Source organism: Anguilla rostrata, chromosome 1, assembly GCF_018555375.3.
Source record: "Anguilla rostrata isolate EN2019 chromosome 1, ASM1855537v3, whole genome shotgun sequence".
NCBI classification, from domain to species: Eukaryota; Metazoa; Chordata; class Actinopteri; order Anguilliformes; family Anguillidae; genus Anguilla; species Anguilla rostrata.
The window spans coordinates 74,634,440-74,652,403 of record NC_057933.1 but is presented as its reverse complement, the minus strand read 5'-3'; the positions used below and the strand labels follow the sequence as shown (position 1 = coordinate 74,652,403).

The following is a 17,964-nucleotide window of genomic DNA, read 5'->3' as shown; positions in this document are numbered from 1 at the left end:
GTTGAATCACGTGTTGCACCATAAGAGTCGCGTGTTGCACCATAACATGGGTCAGGCTGAACAGTCAAAGGTGCGTCATGAGGCAGCTGGCTTTGTGAGGAGCTTGAATTTCTCTTTATTGATGGTGAAATAATATTTATCTCCTTCGCTGCGACGCCCGGAGGAAGACTGTTTTTGCTGCTACACGTGGGTACAAGCCTGCATTTGACAGTCCTTCAATATGACGGCCTACTTACTTGTTTTTACACGTGTGTCCCCCCCCCCTTTCCTTCCCCTTTGTGGATTTGCCAATTTAATAAAGGCTTTGTAATGGACACCTAATCTGAGAATAGGGCCTTGGAACTCTTCTCTCTCTTTTGTGTACGTCCGCAGAGAGACTCCCTCTATGCTGTAATTTAGGGTCACACCCCTGTGGCTCGATGCTCTCTGCTGCCTCCTCACTGTGAAGTTGATTGCTTGTTTGGTTGATTGATTGATCGATCGAATGATCGATTGGTTTGTCGGTTGGTTGATTTCAAAACAAACCATGTTGAGTAGGCCGGCTCTTGTGGGGTGTCATGAAGAGATTTAGCCAGAAGAGGGCAGCACACTCACGCTCTCACAGAGAAGCGGCACGCTAGCGTGCGCTCGCAGGTCCTGTGACAGTGGCTTATGAATGTTTTATGTCAGTTTTCTGTTTGGTGAAAGAGACTGCGCTATACTTACTGACCTGGTCTTTCGTCTGGGGGGAAACCAGATCGCTTTAAGGTTAAAATCCTGCCATTCAGCCTGCGATATAACAGCCAGGGAAACGGCCCCGCCGTGATCCGATGTCCAGTCCACGGGGAAAAGGGTTAAGGGGGAAAAGCCGACCACACCTGTGATTCAGAGGTCTCTGTACGTTTTCTCTCCTTCCCACTGACGCTAGACCAGCTAACCAGCCTGGCCCACGTCCACAGGGTGCTGTATTTGGTCCTGGTGGGGCGGGAGAGATTAGGGGGCTGGAGGCTGATGAGAAGCCCTGTTGTTCACTATAATGCTGTTGTAACTGCAGAAATGCATTAATTGTTGCCATGATAACTATGAAACACTGAGACACATGAATTGCTGCCATGGTAACTATGGAACACTGAGACACATGAATTGCTGCCGTGGTAACTATGGAACACTGAGACACATGAATTGCTGCCGTGGTAACTATGGAACACTGAGACATAGGAATTGCTGCCGTGGTAACTGTGGAACACTGAAACACATGAATAGATATTGTGATAACAGAGGAACACTGAAACATGAACAGCTGTTCTGTTAACCATTGAACTCTGAAAGACATGAATAGAGCTGTTGTGGTAACAGTTAATTAACTACGAGTCATCTATTTTTTAGCAGGAACAGGTCAAAATTTCTCAATAAACCTTTTTGCTATTGTTGTACTCATATATTTGTGTATATTTAAGTGTCGCACATAAAACTGTATTTTCCACAAGGGAACAGCTGTATGCTCACAGCTCTAAAAACACAAAGAGTGTTCGTTCAAACGGAACAAATACCTGTTCTCAAGCGAACATCCTGCTTGAATCGGAACATACTGACCTTTTGTGTACAAATTGCTCCCGTCCCTTTAAGCCGAGCGTATGTTGAGAATGTGGGCGTCGCCTTGTTTCAGGTGCTGGCTTTGTCACAGAGGATAATAGAGACCTGTTTGTGTGAAAATGCACTGTATCCATCTCAGGGGCTCGGCTGCACAACACACCTGGCCCCTGGTTCAGCATCAGTACCCACTCACTGAGAAGTGACAGGAAGCTGCAGAGATGTTCATTATTACAGAGAGGGCTGCATTTTACGCAGTGGGACTGCACTGTTTCTCTCGTTCATAATGCATATCTTAAGCAGGCTTTTACGAGTGCCATTTTACAGTAAGGATGTGCTGTGGATACTGTACATGATGTATTTTCCCTTGTGTTACAGTTTCATGAGCACATTATACATACGGGGCACAATGTCTTAGCCCATGAACCGTGTCCTTAGCTTTGAGATTCAAATCTACGAAAGTGTGACGATACAGTGCTTTTTTCCCCCGTTCCATTCCTCTGCAGCATCTTTGAAGAGTGCTGCATTTAGTTAGGAAGTGAAACCAAAAGTGCTCTGTCCTCCTTGCTTAAAAACCATTTGAAAGTGTGGGGTTTTTGGAATGTTTTTTTTTTTGTTTTGTTTTGTTTTTGTTTTTCAAAATTCAGTGTTCTAGAACTCCGCCGCTTTCAGTTACCAGCAGTGATTGTGACATCAGCCTTAGAATTTTCAGTTATGAACATTCTTATCGCACATTTGTGGCCTGACACCTTTAAAGGGTTAAATGTGTTACTCATATTCAGTTTCCAGGCCCATTGCTGTTGGATGAAAGCTGTTGAATATCGGCCTGTGAGAAAGTGCCAGTCTAGTTAGGAAATCTGCCAAGTGCAGAGGACAAAAACTCACTTTAAAGAGACTTTGAAGAGGCTTTTAAAGGTGGTGAAAGGGGACTGTTCCAGAGTTCACTGAATAGAATCAATGCATTCGCTGGGAATGGCATAGACAATCCAGTGAGCATACTGTAAGTAGACAGGGCTTTTTTGTTGATATAATGGTTTGGGTGGTTGATTAATTAGTTAAAATGTGACCTTATAAATAGAGAGAGAGCCAGGGACCTTGGCTGTGACCAAAAAAGAGTTATTGAATTTAAATGCTTCTATAAATGCCGTTTATTTTGTGTTTTCAGAGCAAATACAGAAGTCTTCAGTACACATTACTGTAAACCCATCTCTTAGCTAGGCTGGCCTGTAGAAAGTTGTCCCCAATGCAGCTGTAATCTCTTTTAGTGGTTTGCATGAATTTTGTCTATATTTTATTTTTCAGATTTTAGGGAGTTTTCATGTCACATTTAAAAAAAAATATTTATTTGAAAGTGTAGTCTTGTGGTCAATATAATTTCCATTCATTTGCATTTGTTTGCATGTGCTTGTGCACATTTTCCCGAATATGCATGATTTTTTTATGGCGTATAATCGCGCGCATTTAATTTTAATGGGGCCTTCTGTCTGAAGAGTTACTCTGGCTTCATAATGTTAATGAAAGGGAGGGTGTGGTCGTTTCTGCACCAAGATAAATAATTCAGGCATGTATGTGTGCCGCGTGAACGGCGTTGCCCAACAACCTATGTGCTGTACCTGTACCTGCGGCGTTCATGGAATCCAGAGCTCGAGACAGACACAAATTCTGACGGAGACACCTGTTCTCCTGCGAGCGCATCCCGGCTGACGTTATGGTAGAGATTTTATCTTCTCAGCCAAAAAACTTTTAGGATAATTTGCCATATACAGCTGTAACTTAACCGTGTGTCCACTACAGTTACTGTCGTATACCTGACAACGTGTGGTGCTCCAGATAAGCAGCTCTGCTCCCGTTCTTTCGTCGCTGCTGGGGATCGGTTCCCCCCCCGAACGACTTGTTGGAACCGTTGAATGGTTTGAGATAGCCCAGAGAGAGAACATGGTAAGAGAGTGATTATTATCGCGACGTCGTATTTTAAACTAAATTAATAGCGCGCTGTTTTGGTCGGTCCTGTTCGAACCCGAGATGCTGCGGAGTGTTGTGAAACTGTATGCACACTGGGTGTGCGATATTTTAGAATAAGGAAGGACTTACTTTCTAAAGTTTTCTTTAAAAAATGCAACTTTGTCGGCTCAGCGACATATTATTTAGGTAATAAACTCACGCGACGTCTTCTTTTCTGACATTTACACGCTGTTTTAATCACTCTGTTGTATACACTCTGTGGTCTCGGTACACCTGGATATTTCAATCTGATTCGCCCTTGAAAACCTTGCCGGGCTTCATGTAACACAAGACGGCCGCTACGTCACCATCCCAGGTGCGCCAACCCGATTGTTTTCCCGCGAGTCTGGTGCTCCGCTTTCAGACTTACCTGTGCCCGCCCCGGGCCGGTTATTCTAATGTGAGTGTCTGTTTCCAGCGCTCGCTGCGGAAGGCGAGCTTGTCCTTTAATGCAGATATAAGGAAACCGAGGGTATTTTGCTCAACTCAACGGAACCTGTAAAATTTCCCGGGAGCAGGACATTTTATAGCAACTACAGCGGCCCAGGACTCTAGTATTCTCAGCGACAGGAGATTTGTTTGTTGTGAGTTATTTGCGGTTTAATTTTATGTTACGTGTGTAGTTTAGGACTATTTTTGCAAGTAGCTTCCATGAGTGATTTGATTTGATCCCAGTGTTTTTACACGTAATGGATTTCCAGCTTATATGTTTTTATAAGACATTGTAAATGAAACATTTGTGAACATGTGCATGTCTAGAGAATAGTAGACAAAGAAACTACTTTTTCCTAACATTTTCATATTACAACGAAACCAAATGAAAGATTTGTTTCAAAGTGTTCCAGTTTTGCTTCATGGGAAACTTTCTTCTACAGTTACAGGAGTTTTTCAAATTTAGTGTGGGTTACTACTGCATAGTTAATTATGTGTAGTTTTGAATGCGTATTTGCACGATGCAAAGCTGATGCAAAGATAATATGTTTTTCAGATGTACTGTTGAGTTTAACTTGGAAGTAGTTTTAAAACCCTTATCACCTGGAAACAATCGCACTGAATCATGCGTAATGATCTACGGTTTCGCTAATTGAAATCCCTTTGGATGTCCCTGGGGCAGAGAGAGATCTTTTCCAAAGAGATCTTCTGCCAAAAGACGACTGTCTCTCATTATGTTACTTAGAGACGGTTTGATTATTTTGTGCTCCTTGGAGACGGTATCGTTTTTTTTTTTTTTTTTTTCAGACGGCTCCGGTGCGCGTGAATAACGCGCGGCTCTTTCTATTTTTTTTCCCGGCAGAGCTCTGAGGACAAACCCGGCGTGTTTGTGCGCATCGGCAGCTTCTTCAGCAGCAAGCGACGGAAAAGCAGCAAGGGTCACTCCGAATCCAAGGAGGAGGCCACGCCCCCGACGTCCCCGACGGAGGAGGAGTGGCCGAGCACCCCCACGGGCAGCCCGCGGGGGGTTCGGGACGGCGTGGGGTTGGGGGTGGGGGTGTCCCTGCCGGAGCTGCGGACGGAGCGGCCCCAGGGTAGCCCCGGCACGCGCAGCGTCGTCTCGCTGCTGGACGGCGAAGGCATCCCATTCGCCGACAGCGACAGCAGCGGGCGGGGCAGCGTGAAGGAGGCGGGGTCTCAGGAGCGGGTCGGGGGCGGGGCCGACGGGGCCGGCGGGGAAGAGGGGAGGAGTCCCGGGGAGGTGAAGTCGCCGGATGTGGTTTTGGGGGGGGTGTGCCGGAAGCTGCAGGCGTACCTGGAGGAGACCAGCGTGAACGCGGTGGTGGGGGAGGGAGGAGACAGCGGCCCGCGCAGACAGCCCCTCGTCTGCTCCACCGTCAAGCGGAACTTCGAGGTGGTGAGCAAGGCCAGGCCGACCAGCTGGGACTTGGTGGAGCCGCTGGACGCCAAGTTTTTTGTGAAGACCACGCCCCTCGGGGGTGCGTCGCTGCGCTCGCAGTCCTGCTCCGAGGACGGCGGGCCGCCGGTGTGGGTGCGCCCCTCGCCGGAGAACACCAGCTCGGGGGAGGCCACGCCCACTAATGGCCGCTCCAGCCCGGCTCCGCCCGCCGCAGACGAAGTGCCCGTGAGCCCCCACCTGCTGTGGGTGGAGACGCACCTGGGCGGGTCGGAGGGGGGGCCGCCGCCCGAGCCCGAAGCTGCTCCCGCTCCCGTTGGCGAGCCGCCAGCCCAGCCCGTCTCCGTGGAGACCGACATGGCGGCGCGGCAGGAAGTCAGGCCGGAACACAAGCGCAGGAGCATCAAAATCTCCAAAACGGAGCACACCTTCACCAAGAGCCTGAGCCTGAACGCCGAGCCCACCCCCCAAAAAACCAGCGCCCCCGAGAAAACCAGCACCCCCAGCGACAAGGCCCCGCAGAGGCCAGAGGCTAAACTGTGAGTAAGACTCGCACACGATTACTCGTACACACACACGTACTCGTACACACACACACACACATACAATACACACATACACATACTCTCACTTCCACACACACTCATTTGCACACACACATACTTGCACTCACACACACACTCACTCACACACTTACACACACACACTCACTCACTCACTTGCACACTCACACTCACACACACACACATGCTCACACATACACTCACACATATACACAGGCACACACATGCTCACACACACACTCACACATACACTCACACTCACACACATACACTCACACACACACATACACACACACACACACACACACACACACGCACACACACACACATGGTTACCTTGGCGGTGAGCTGCTAAATTCCTTGGAGCAGTCCACGGAATGTATGCCACCTAATCATTTTCCTTCGCTGGGTTTACAGTTTCAGTTTTCTGTGTAGTCGAGCGCACATGGGACGCATGTTTAGGATGTGGGGGAATGTGTGTCTTAAGGGAGTTTTCCGTTGGGTGGCTGAGGTTTCTGAGCATTCCCTTCCTCGTTGGTGACTCATGTGTGAGTTCTTTACTGTTCTTTTTGCTCTGTTCTGCATTGGTGACTCATGTGAGTTCCGTACTGCTCTTTCTGTTCAGGGCAGAGGTATCTTTCCCCACATATAGCAGGAGAGAGCCAGAAATGCAGGCGGAGTTCAGATTTAACCAGTCTGATATTTCTCAGATTTTCCACCACTGACCGTTCCCCCTTCTGGAAAAATCCTCCAGTTCTCTATTTTAGCTGCTTAGTAGCTGTACCTTCTCTGGGACGACCAGCATTGCTAAGGTTTTCTTTTTTTTGTCTAAAAACAAAAAAAAAACAACTCACTCCTGTTATATATTCTTTCTGGACCAACGCTTCGAAAATGGAGTGTGTGGCATCTTCTTCGCTGGCTGCAGGTAAACAATGATTAACTATATATTTTTAAACGCCTTGGATTCAAAAGGTCTGTCCGTGCGGTGGTTTAGCAAGTAAAAGTTTTGTGTTTTGCAGAGGAGAAAACGTGGGGAAAAATGTACTGTTCAGTTACGGTTGACTAATGATGAATGATCTGAATGTGTGTGCGCGCGCGCGTGTGTGTGTGTGTGTGCGCGCGCGCGTGCATGCATGTACGTGTGCTTGTTTTTAAAACCTCAGCGGTTTATTGGCTGTTGTTTCTGTGTTACACAAAGGCGTGTGCTCCGGTCCGTACGGCGATCACGGTCTGCGTTTCTGTCGTCCTGCTCTCCCCTGCGCGCAGGGGAAGACGGGAGTCGCAGGGTTAATATTTGCCCTGGAAATGAAAGAAAACCCCTCCCTGCCCGTGACCCAGATCCTGATTGCTTTTCGCACCCCCCTGTGAAGTCTTTCTCTTCACCCCACCAAACTCCGCCCCCTCCCGCACCCGCACCCCCACCTCCACCCCTGGCCCCGCCCGCCCGCCCGGCTGGCTGGCTGCCTCTCTGGCGGGGAGTCAAAGTGCGCTGGCTCGCAGGGAGTTTTTTAACCCTTGAGCACCGTGAGCAAACTCTGCCATCAAAACGAAAGCCCGCGGACCATCTGTGAATCGTTCGCAGAAATGGCCCCCGCCATGGCCGGAGCAATGTAAAAATGTCTTTCTTTAGAAACTTAACTTAACTTTAAACTACAGCAGATTGAGAGAGCGAGCTCCGGCGATGCCCTGTTTCTTTTCAGGAAAACAGTCTCGATTTCATTCCTGTGCTGAGGGATCACAGCCATTTCGGTTGCGCTGTTAGTGGAGGAGATGGGAAGCTTTGATGTTTTCCTCCCAAGATTTCTTCCCATTGGGGAGTTTTTTCTCGCCATCGTTTGAGATTTTTTCACCCCACTGGGGAGTTTTTTTTTTTACCTCCTGTGCTTGCTATTTGGGGGTTCGGCGCTGGTGTTTGCTCTGTTTGCTCTTTTTTCTCTGTCTTGCCATGCTACTCCGTGAAGCGTTTTTGTGACAGCTAAAAGCTGTAAAAAGCGCTATACAAATAAAACTGAACTCAACTGAAATTGAATTGATGAATGTAAAGCTGGTATCTCGCGTGCATTTTTAGACCAGAATATGATGGTAGAATGTGCCTTGAATGTTGTATTTGCTTTTGTCCTTTCTTCTCCTCCACAACAGGCTGGCGAACGTGAAGGTGAGTTTAGGGATGAAGAAGCAGCCACCCTCAAGGAGCAGATCCGCAGAGAAAGCTTCGCCCATTAGCCCCGCCAGTCCCGTCTCCCCGCGGTCTCCACAGCGCCCCCCTAAGGCCCGAGCGGGAAGCGCAAGTTCGAAGGCTCCGGCGGAAAGTCGCGTGGTGAACGGCACAGAGGTTCAGGGCAGGAAGCAGGAGGGCGTGGCCCGAACGCCCCCTCCTCCCCCGTCCCCAGAGCCGGTGGATAAAGGCCCCGACACCCTCAAGTCCAAAATCCCCAAGAAGGCCAATGTGGAGATAAAGCTGAAAACCTTGTCGGTGACCAGCCACACGGTGACCAGTCCTACGGTGACCAGTCCTACGGTGACCAGACCCACGGTGACCAGTCCTACGGTGACCAGCCCCACGGTGACCAGCCCCACGGTGACCAGTCCTACGGTGACCTCGCCCGGCACGGAGAAGGGCCCCGCCGACAACGACCCCATCTCGGCCGGCGGGATGGACGGAAAAAAACAAGCGCCGGTGCAGGGCGAGAGCAGCCACTCCCCCCGGAGCAGACTGCCCAAAGTCGCCGACGGCGCCCCTTCCTCCACCAGGAGATCCCGCTCGGGGAAAAACAAAGCCCCCTCCGCCCTGCCGAGCCCGGTGAAACCCGGCGACGCCGCGGCGAAGCCGCCGACCGTCGACTCGCCGACGAGCCCCGCCAAGGACCCGGCCGAAGGGCCGCAGGCGGGCACCAGGCTGCCCCGCCCGTCTCCGGCGCAGCCCGCCAAACAGCCGTCCAGCGAGGAAGTCGTCGTCATCGTCGCCACGGACACGGCTCCGCCCGCGTCGCCCTCCCAGCCGGACAGCAGGCTGAGGAGGCCCAGCGGCAAGGAGTCGCCGCCGAAGGCGCTGAAAGCGCAGGGCGACGGCGGGAAGCCCGGTAAAGGCGCCTCGCCGGAGAGCCCGACCAAGATCCCGGGGAGAGACGCGAGCGATGGCGGGGCGCAGGGCGGGGCGCAGGGCGGGAGCAAACTGCCCATGCCCAGTCACAGGAGCCCCCCGAAACCGAGACCCAAGAAGCAGGCGGGAAAGACGGCTGACGGCCAGCCTGCCGCGGCCGTTGACGGCGCTGGTCCGGCGGCTTCTGGCGCGGACGCCCCCCAGGCTGAGGCCCGGAGCGCAGCGGCAGGGGGGGGGAGGTCTCTGCCCGCTCCGGGCGGTAAAACGGCAGGTGAGAAGGTCTCACAGACAGAGGAGAGGCCCCCTGTGCAGGCCAGACCAGCAGAACAGATCCCTGCCCCAACAACCGCTGAGGCACCTGCCCCAACACCTGCTGTTAAACCTGCCCCAACACCTGCAGAGGCACCTACCCCAACACCTGCTGTTAAACCTGCCCCAACACCTGCAGATACATCTGTTGCTACCCCAACAACTGCCCCAGCACCTGCCAATACAGCAGCTCCAACACCTGCCCCAACACCTGCAGATACACCTGCCCCAACACCTGCTGTTAAACCTGCCCCAACACCTGCAGAGGCACCTACCCCAACACCTGCAGATACATCTGTTCCTACCCCAACAACTGCCCCAGCACCTGCCAGTACACCAGCTCCAACACCTGCAGATACACCTGCACCAACAACTGCAGAGGCACCTGCCCCAACACCTGTTGTTAAACCTGCCCCAACACCTGCGGATACACCTGCCCCAACAACTGCAGAGGCACCTGCCCCAACACCTGCTGTTAAACCTGCCCCAACGACTGCAAAGGCACCTGCCCCAACACCTGCAGATACATCAGTTCCTACCCCAACAACTGCCCCAGCACCTGCCAATACAGCAGCTCCAACACCTGCCCCAACACCTGCAGTTACACCTGCCCCAACACCTGCTGATAAACCTACAGTTACACCTGCAGCACCACCACCTGCTGATAAACCTGCCCCAACACCTGCTGGTACATCTGTTCCTACCCCAACAACTGCCCCAGCACCTGCCAGTACACCAGCTCCAACTCCTGCAGAGGCACCTGCCCCAATACGTGCTGTTAAACCTGCCCTAACACCTGCCTCAAGACCTGGAGACACAGCTGCCTCAACACCTGCTGTTAAACCTGCCCCAACACCTGCTAATAAACCTACAGTTACACCTGCCCCAACATCTGCTGATAAACCTGCCCTAACACCTGCCTCAACACCTGCTGTTAAACCTACAGTTACACCTACCCCAACATCTGCTGATAAACCTACAGTTACACCTACCCCAACACCTGCTGATAAACCTACAGTTACACCGGCCCCAACACCTGCTGATAAACCTGCCCTAACACCTGCCTCAACACCTGCTGTTAAACCTACAGTTACACCTACCCCAACACCTGCTGATAAACCTACAGTTACACCTACCCCAACACCTGCTGATAAACCTACAGTTACACCTGCCCCAACACCTGCTGATAAACCTACAGTTACACCTACCCCAACACCTGCTGATAAACCTACAGTTACACCTGCCCCAACACCTGCTGATAAACCTACAGTTACACCTACCCCAACACCTGCTGATAAACCTACAGTTACACCTACCCCAACACCTGCTGATAAACCTACAGTTACACCTGCCCCAACACCTGCTGATAAACCTACAGTTACACCTGCCCCAACACCTGCTGATAAACCTACAGTTACACCGGCCCCAACACCTGCTGATAAACCGGCAGTTCAACCTGCTGATAAACCTGCAGTTCAACCTGCTGATAAACCTGTGGTTGCAGCTTCCGTAGCATCCAAGGAGCCAGAATCCAGCCTGGTGGATGAGCCTGTCAGGGAGGTGGGGCCTGTAGAAAACGGCATGGACAGTGAGAAGAACAGTCTAGCTGTCGCTAAGGAGCCAGCGAAGACCAGAGAGCAAGCACAGGCACCTGCGACTCATTCCCAGAATGCTGAGCAGAAAATGCTGCAGAATGAAACTAAACCGTCAGAGCCAGCCCCACCCACTGCTAGCCAAGCCCCTCCTACTGCTACATCGGCCCTGCCCCCTACTACTCAAGCCCCGATTACAGATGCGTCAACCCCACCCACTGCTACTAAAGCCCCACCCACAGCTACCAAAGACCAACCTACTGCTACCCAAGCTACAGCTACAACTACATCAGCCCCACCCACTGCTACTAAAGCCCCACCTACAGCTACCAAAGACCAACCTACTGCTACCCAAGCTACAACTACATCAGCCCCACCCACTGCTTCTAAAGTTCAACCAACAACTGTATCGGCCCCACCTACTGCTGCCAAAGCTCCACCTGCAACTTTATCAGCCCTGCCAATTGCTATGCAAGCCCCACCAGCGGCTACATCAGCCCCAACCACTGCTATCGAAGCCCCACCCACTGATGCCCAAGCCCTACCTACGGCTACAGCAGCCCCAACTACTGCTACCGAAGCCCCACCCACTGATACCCGAGCCCCACCTACAACTGCCCCAGCCCCAGCCACAGCTGCCCAAGCACTGCCTCCAGCGGCCCCGTCCCCACCCATTCATGCCACTGCCCCACCCACTGCTGCACCCGGCAGTTCCCCCAAGGCAGCGAAGATCAAGGATAAGACAGGGAAGCTGCCGGATGGTGTCCCCAAGGTGGCCCCGTCCACAGGGGAGCCGACTCTGAATGGGCTGGCCTTTCCGCAGGCGGAGCCTCCCCTGCCTGTGGGGGGCTGTGTACCCGCGAGACGGGAGGAAGAGAAGAAAAGCTTGGCGAGCAAACGGAGAGAAGCCAAGGATAGACGCACGGCTCCCGTCACCACCGGGCAGGCTATGCCGAAGCAGCCATCTCCAGCCTTAAAGGGGTCGCTGGGCAAGTCTGAGACAGGTGCTCTGAACGGGAGTCTGACATCATCTACCGACCCGCTTAAAGGCCCGAAACGGGTGCCGGATGGTTCGGCCGCTCCGGAGCAGCCCGTGTTTTGTGAACTCCCTGGTCCCTCTCGCGGGCTCCCAGGGAGGCAGGAAGGGCCCTCCAGTTGGCTTGACGTGGACCAGAGGTTCCGCGGGAAGCCCAGCGGTGGTGCCGGTGCCCGGGGCAGAGCGGACAGGAAGCTGGTCTCCTCGGCCAGCGAGGACGACTCCGAGGAACCTTCTGCCGAGTTCCAGGACTTCATCAAGAACGTCAGGTTCATGGGCCTCCCGTTCCAGCTGCCCATGAAAAGGCAGGGGCAAGGGCACCCCAAGCCCTCCTCCATCCTGCCCCCAATCAAGGAGGACCGCTTCGAGAAGACCTTCGACCCTGCCCAGTTCGAGTTTGGCCGGCGCAAGGTGACGGGCCCCAAGGACCCGTCGCCGGCCATGTTCATGAAGCGGAAGAGCGAGGAAGCCAAGTCCAAAATTCAGCCCATAAGGACCGGCACGGAGAAAAGCATGCTGTTCAAAGCACTGTCCATCGATCGCCGCAGGGAGGGCCCGAGTTTCCGCGAGAAAGAGGAAGAGGTTGTGGAGGAAGATGGGGAGGCAGAGGCAGGAGCGACGGAGAAGGTTTCGGAACGTCTGGGGAAGAGTTCGGTACTCTCTAGTCTCATGGATTTCTCCAGGACGTCCCGGAAGCCAAACCACGAGTCAGCTGCTTCACCGACCAGACCGCAGGAACTGCCGGCGATCCCAAAACCGCCTGCCCCAGGAAAGCAGGGCTTGCTGCCCCCGCCACCTCTCCCAGTACCCTCAGGGGTGGGCGGGATTATGGGCGGGGCCATACCGGGTGCAACGGACCAGCTGATCCTGGCCAACTCCGGCCCCACACCTGCCCAGGACACACCACCGGTGCCTTCCTTCGCTGCTGTGAAGCTTCCGGATTTTCTGGAGAAGTTCCTGTCCCAGGATGGGGCAGAAGAGAGGAGCCCGGGGGCCGAACAACGGACCTGGGCTGTGGCAGGATCCCCAGCCCCCGGCATGGACCAGGGTGACATCGTCTCCACCCCTCAGCCTGTCCCGGGTGGGCCGCTGGACATTTGTGATTCCCCCAAGCTGGCGCCGCCTCAGCCTATTCCACCTGCAATGTACCCCAAGGTAAGCCCCTAAATCAGGGCTGGGGAACCCCACTCAGAGAAAACCGCATTCGTTTCTGAATTTTAGCCCAACTCCTTTACTGTTTAACTAGCCCAGGTGTGAATGCAATCTGTCATTTTGGCAACAAGATCTACGGTCATGAATGGTAACTGAAAGCTGTACTTGTGTCCCTATGTGAAATTTTTGTGTAATTAGCTAATTAACCAGCTTTGGAGTACCAGTCTATTTATTCCAGGGTAACAGGGTTCCCCACACCATCCCTAGCCTAAAAAAAGAACGCCTCACAAAATTCTAGCCAGGCAGTGATTTTGACGTAGTATCTGTGTTTGGTTGTTTTCTGTGTTTTGAAAGTTCAATAAATATTTACCTAGTTTGATCTCCTGAGAGCATCAGACCTTTGGGATGGGTCAGTGGTGCAGGCTTCTCTTTCTTGTTTGTTTAGAGAGACGGTAAACTTTGTTTGAAAAGGCAAAGCCAATCATCTCCGACTATATCTCCCTCCTCCTCTCTCTCTCTCTCTCCCCCTTTCCCTCTCTCTCTCTCTCTCTCTCTCTCTCTTTCTCCCCCTCTCTGTTTCTCCTTCCCTCCCTCCCCCTCTCTCTCCATCTGTTTTAAAATGGCTCAGCAGGCCTGGTCAGGACAGGGCGCTGTTTTAACTGAACTCTGTCCACGCCCCACCACTGTTTTTACTGGTGAAAAAGAGAGCGATTCATCCTAACAATGGCAGGAATTTTAGAGCCGGAGGGGGGGGGGGTGTTGTTGCCGACTGTAGCCCAGATGAGCGAGACTAATCCTGGCCTCCCCTCCCGAGGGCCCTTCTGTGGAGCTCCAGCGCTCTGAAACGCAGGCAGCCGTGCATCTCTCAGGTGTTACCGCCAGTAAAAAAAAAAAACCACATAATAACACATAATTGAACAAAAGCTTTGAACTCCCGGTCTCTTCGCCGTTGTGTCGTCTTGCACGATTCTGCCGACGAGCACGATGCAAGTCAAGGCGAGGATGGAGAGAAGGAAGGAAAGAAAGGGAAGAAAGTCCTTCCCTGAAAGACGAGTGTCACTCTGTGGCCTCTCTCTCTCTGTGCGCTGCTTGCTGAGGGCGTTCCCGCCATTTGTGTAATGAGTCGGAGAGAAATAACAACAGCCGGAGGCACGTTATGCAGGATTTTTAGCCTTGCTGTGGTCCTGTGTTTACAGTCAAATAAGTAACCTCTTTTTCCTCAACCCTGTCCACTCATCTCCATTTTCATATTTGATATCAGTTTTTTTTAATAACATTTTTTACTTTTATATCTCAGTTTTTTCCGATAGTTGTCACCATTGAGGAAAAAGCAATTCCAAAGGCTGGCTCGCTGGTTTCTGGACGAGCCCCGGTCGGCTTGTAGTTTCGCTTGTCTGTCAAATGTGGCAAATGTGCGCAAAAACAGAGATTGCCAGCGCTTCGTAGATGTGACTGAGCATGGTTATTCTATAAGATTTTAAAGGTGAAAATTCTCTATAGTATGCCTTTAACCTTCGTTATTGCTTTAGCAATTCTACGGGACAGTGGTTGGCCTGATCTGTATCACTGTTGCTCCGGTAACTGAAGTGGGTGCACTCGTGTTATTTCACACTGTGGCTTACTTAAGAGCGTAGACCTGCTGAACGCGTGTAATGTGACAGATCTGAGCAGAGTCCCAGAGTCTGTGCAGCAGGACAATGCGCTAACATTCCCACATCGCTGAGCTTTCGGGTCCCGAGAATCCCGGAATGGTTTTTTCCGGAATGCGCTCCCGCGGGGCTTCAAAGCGGGAGTCCCGATACGGGCCCTCCGGAATGCCGGGAATTCCCATGAATTTGGTCTTTTTCTTTTTTTTTTTGTTCCACTCGTTTGCCAATCCAGTTGGCTTTACTTCTTCTGTTTGCATAACTCCGTTGGCTGATGTTTGTCAGAACGGCTGAGAAGGTGTCAGCTCAAGTCCAGCGCCTTAGCACCCTACCGTCCGTCTTTTTAGAACTGCACTTTCTCTGCTGGGGTGCAGCTGTGCTATGGTCCCTGATTTAAAGCTTGTGTCCGTGCCGTACGTCAGACTTAATAAGAGCGTCTGCCGAACAGCAGCGAGGCGAAGTCCTGTAATGTACTTTTACCTCAGTGGCTCACTTTTAACCCCTCTGTGTTTGGTCTCCTCTGCAGGTCCCAGACGTCAAAGGGTTCCACAAGCGGCCCGGAAAGGTAAGGTAGCGGGAGAGGGAGGATAAATCAAAAAAAAAAAAAAAAACATGTTTAAAGGGGAACCGCACCCAAATTCAGTTGTATACATACATACATGCACATCATTTTTTCCACACCTTGCACCTGAATCATGCCCTAGAGGTCCCACAAATCCAATCTGGGGAGGCCTGTTGTACCTGTGTGGGGAGGTACAGGTAACAGTATGTGTGTGTGACCCACCTGTACATCTCTCTCTTTGTCTGTCACCTTCCTCACTCTTTCCTCCCTTCCCCTCTCTCCCTCTATCCCTCCATCTCACTGCTCCTTTCCCTCCCTCCTTCCTCTCTTTCCCTCCTCTCCCCCTTCCTTCCTCCCTCTCTCTATTCCTCCATCCTCACACCTTCTCTCCCTCCCTCGCTCCCTCTCTTCTCCCTCTCCGCTCCCCCTTTCCCTCCTCTCCCTATGCCACCCTCTCTCTCTCCCTCCCTCTCTCTCTCGCTTCCTCTCTCCCTCCCTGTCTCTCTCGCTCCCTCTCTCCCTCCCTCTCCTCCTCCCCTCCCCCCCCCCTTCCTCTCTGCAGTTGGTCATTCATAAGCAGGCTCAGTTTAAGGGGAAGGCTCTGGAGGTGTTCCGGGACGTGGAGGATGCCAGTGGGTGGAAACTTTCCCCGGTCGTCTCCGTCAGGGTGGTGAGGGGCTGGTGAGTCCTGCCTGCTGTCCCTCTGTTCAACCTGTTTAATCAATCTCTTAATCAATCATCCCAACCAATTAAACAAAGTTATCACTCACTCAGTCACTCCCACCAGCCAGTTAAACGAGCTATCACCCACTCAATCAACCCAACTGACCAACCAGTTAAACCAGCTCTTACTCACTCGGTCACTCCCGCCAACCAATTAAATCAACTTTCATTCTCAATCAACCCAACCAACCAATTAAATCAGCTCTCACTCAGTCAACATATCCAACCAAATAAACACACTGTTCAACCAATGAATCAATTAATCAACCAATCAAATAAACGAGATAATCAGTTGCTAAATCAGTCCCCTGGTCTGACCCCGGCTCTGCCATGCTTTTGACCCCCCAGCTGGATCCTGTATGAGGAGCCAGGGTTCAGAGGTCGCACCGTTGCCCTGGAGGAGGGGTCTATGGAGCTGATGGACATTTGGGCTGATAAAACACTTCCGGGTCAACCGGGTCAGCCAGCTTCCTCGAACCCCATAGTCATCGGGTCCGTCCGCCTGGCTGTCAGGGTGAGTCTCTCTCTCTCTCTCTCTCTCTCTCTCACACACACACACACACACACACAATTTCTCTCTCAATCTCTCATTGTCTCACACGCAGTTTCTCTCTCAATCTCTCGCTTTCATTCTTTCTCTTATTTATTGCATTTATTTTATGTTCAGTGCATTTTATTGATGCTGTGATATTCTTGTGCACTTGGCTCCCTGCTGTGATGTGATTGGCTCACTCCTGCGGCACTGTTCTGCGATTGGCTGTTTCCAGGACTACAGTGTGCCGCACATTGATCTCTTCACTGAGCTGGAGGGGCTGGGGCGTAGGTCAGCGTACTGCGATGACACCCTGGACATGTGCACCTTCGGAATCCCGCCCAGCACCTCCTCAATCAAAGTGCATTCTGGGACGTAAGTAAAGAGGGTGTGCACTGGGCTCCTTGTCAGCAGTTTAATAGCTTACTGATATTTTCTCTCTCTCTCATACACACAGTCACACACAGAGACACGCACAGACAATAACCCAAACGCACACAGAAACAAATACCCCCCCCCCCACACACACACACACACAGACACGCATAAACACTCACCCAAACACACACACTCTTGTTCACACACACACACAGACACGCACATGCACACACACACATACTTCCCCAGTAATCCTGGCACTCAAAAAGCAGGTGTGGTTGCTAACAGTGAGCATATCGCCAGCATGAGCATTAACCCACAGTGACATTTTAAGCACCTTCTTAAGCTTATCCAGCCCTAGTCTGTGCCCGAGGGTCCCACGAGGAGGGGGGGGGGGGATTCTCTGTATGGAGGGGCTCTGGAAGGGTGAATCCGATCCTCTTAATCGCTCCCCTCGATGAGCCAGTGGCTGAACTCTCTCAGTAATTAGTTTCATTCATGTTTTATACATAACTCTGTGCGCTGGTGTTCTAGCTCCGCGTGGAGCTGGTGACCACCAGTGGGAATGTTTACCTTGCGGGTGTTCAGGGTGGATTATGATGTCATAGCTCTGGGTTGGCATGGCAACGCACACGTGAGCTATGATTGTGGTGTGCACACACTGCACCTGGGCAAATGGTGTCACTGGCCTGGCCTGTGGCTCTGTTTCTCATGTGAACGCACGAGGAGGTGATGTTTCGGCTTTGGATAAGAGCTTCTGTGTTTTTAACACACGTTTGTTTCTGAGCATCTTCGAAGCATTTGGGACCGCAGTTCACCGCGTGAAGATGTGCTTAAGAAATCCACACACTTCTATGTAACTTCGGTGTACAGAGGAGAAGGATGTGTGGGGTTAGGTGAGGTGGAATTTGCCCCGTGGGCAATTTGCTGGTCAGTTTGCATTATTTAAAGT

General features: G+C 52.0%; 1 protein-coding gene across 5 annotated transcripts in view; it reads left to right on the top strand.

Annotated features, from left to right (window-relative positions):
• Positions 1–17,964, top strand: part of crybg1a (crystallin beta-gamma domain containing 1a) — a 67,751-nt gene that overhangs the window by 28,881 nt on the left and 20,906 nt on the right. The window contains exons 3-10 of one of the 5 annotated variants that reach the window (XM_064300956.1): positions 4,865–5,958; positions 8,122–10,085; positions 10,116–11,303; positions 11,382–13,174; positions 15,344–15,382; positions 15,942–16,060; positions 16,451–16,616; positions 16,870–17,009. In XM_064300956.1, the coding sequence (XP_064157026.1) occupies positions 4,865–5,958; positions 8,122–10,085; positions 10,116–11,303; positions 11,382–13,174; positions 15,344–15,382; positions 15,942–16,060; positions 16,451–16,616; positions 16,870–17,009 (6,503 nt within the window). Of the gene's footprint in view, positions 1–3,376; positions 3,508–4,864; positions 5,959–6,478; positions 6,908–8,121; positions 10,086–10,115; positions 13,175–15,343; positions 15,383–15,941; positions 16,061–16,450; positions 16,617–16,869; positions 17,010–17,964 lie in introns of those variants that run through there. The other 4 variants (XM_064300967.1, XM_064300946.1, XM_064300937.1 and 1 more) reach the window with 4 other exon arrangements.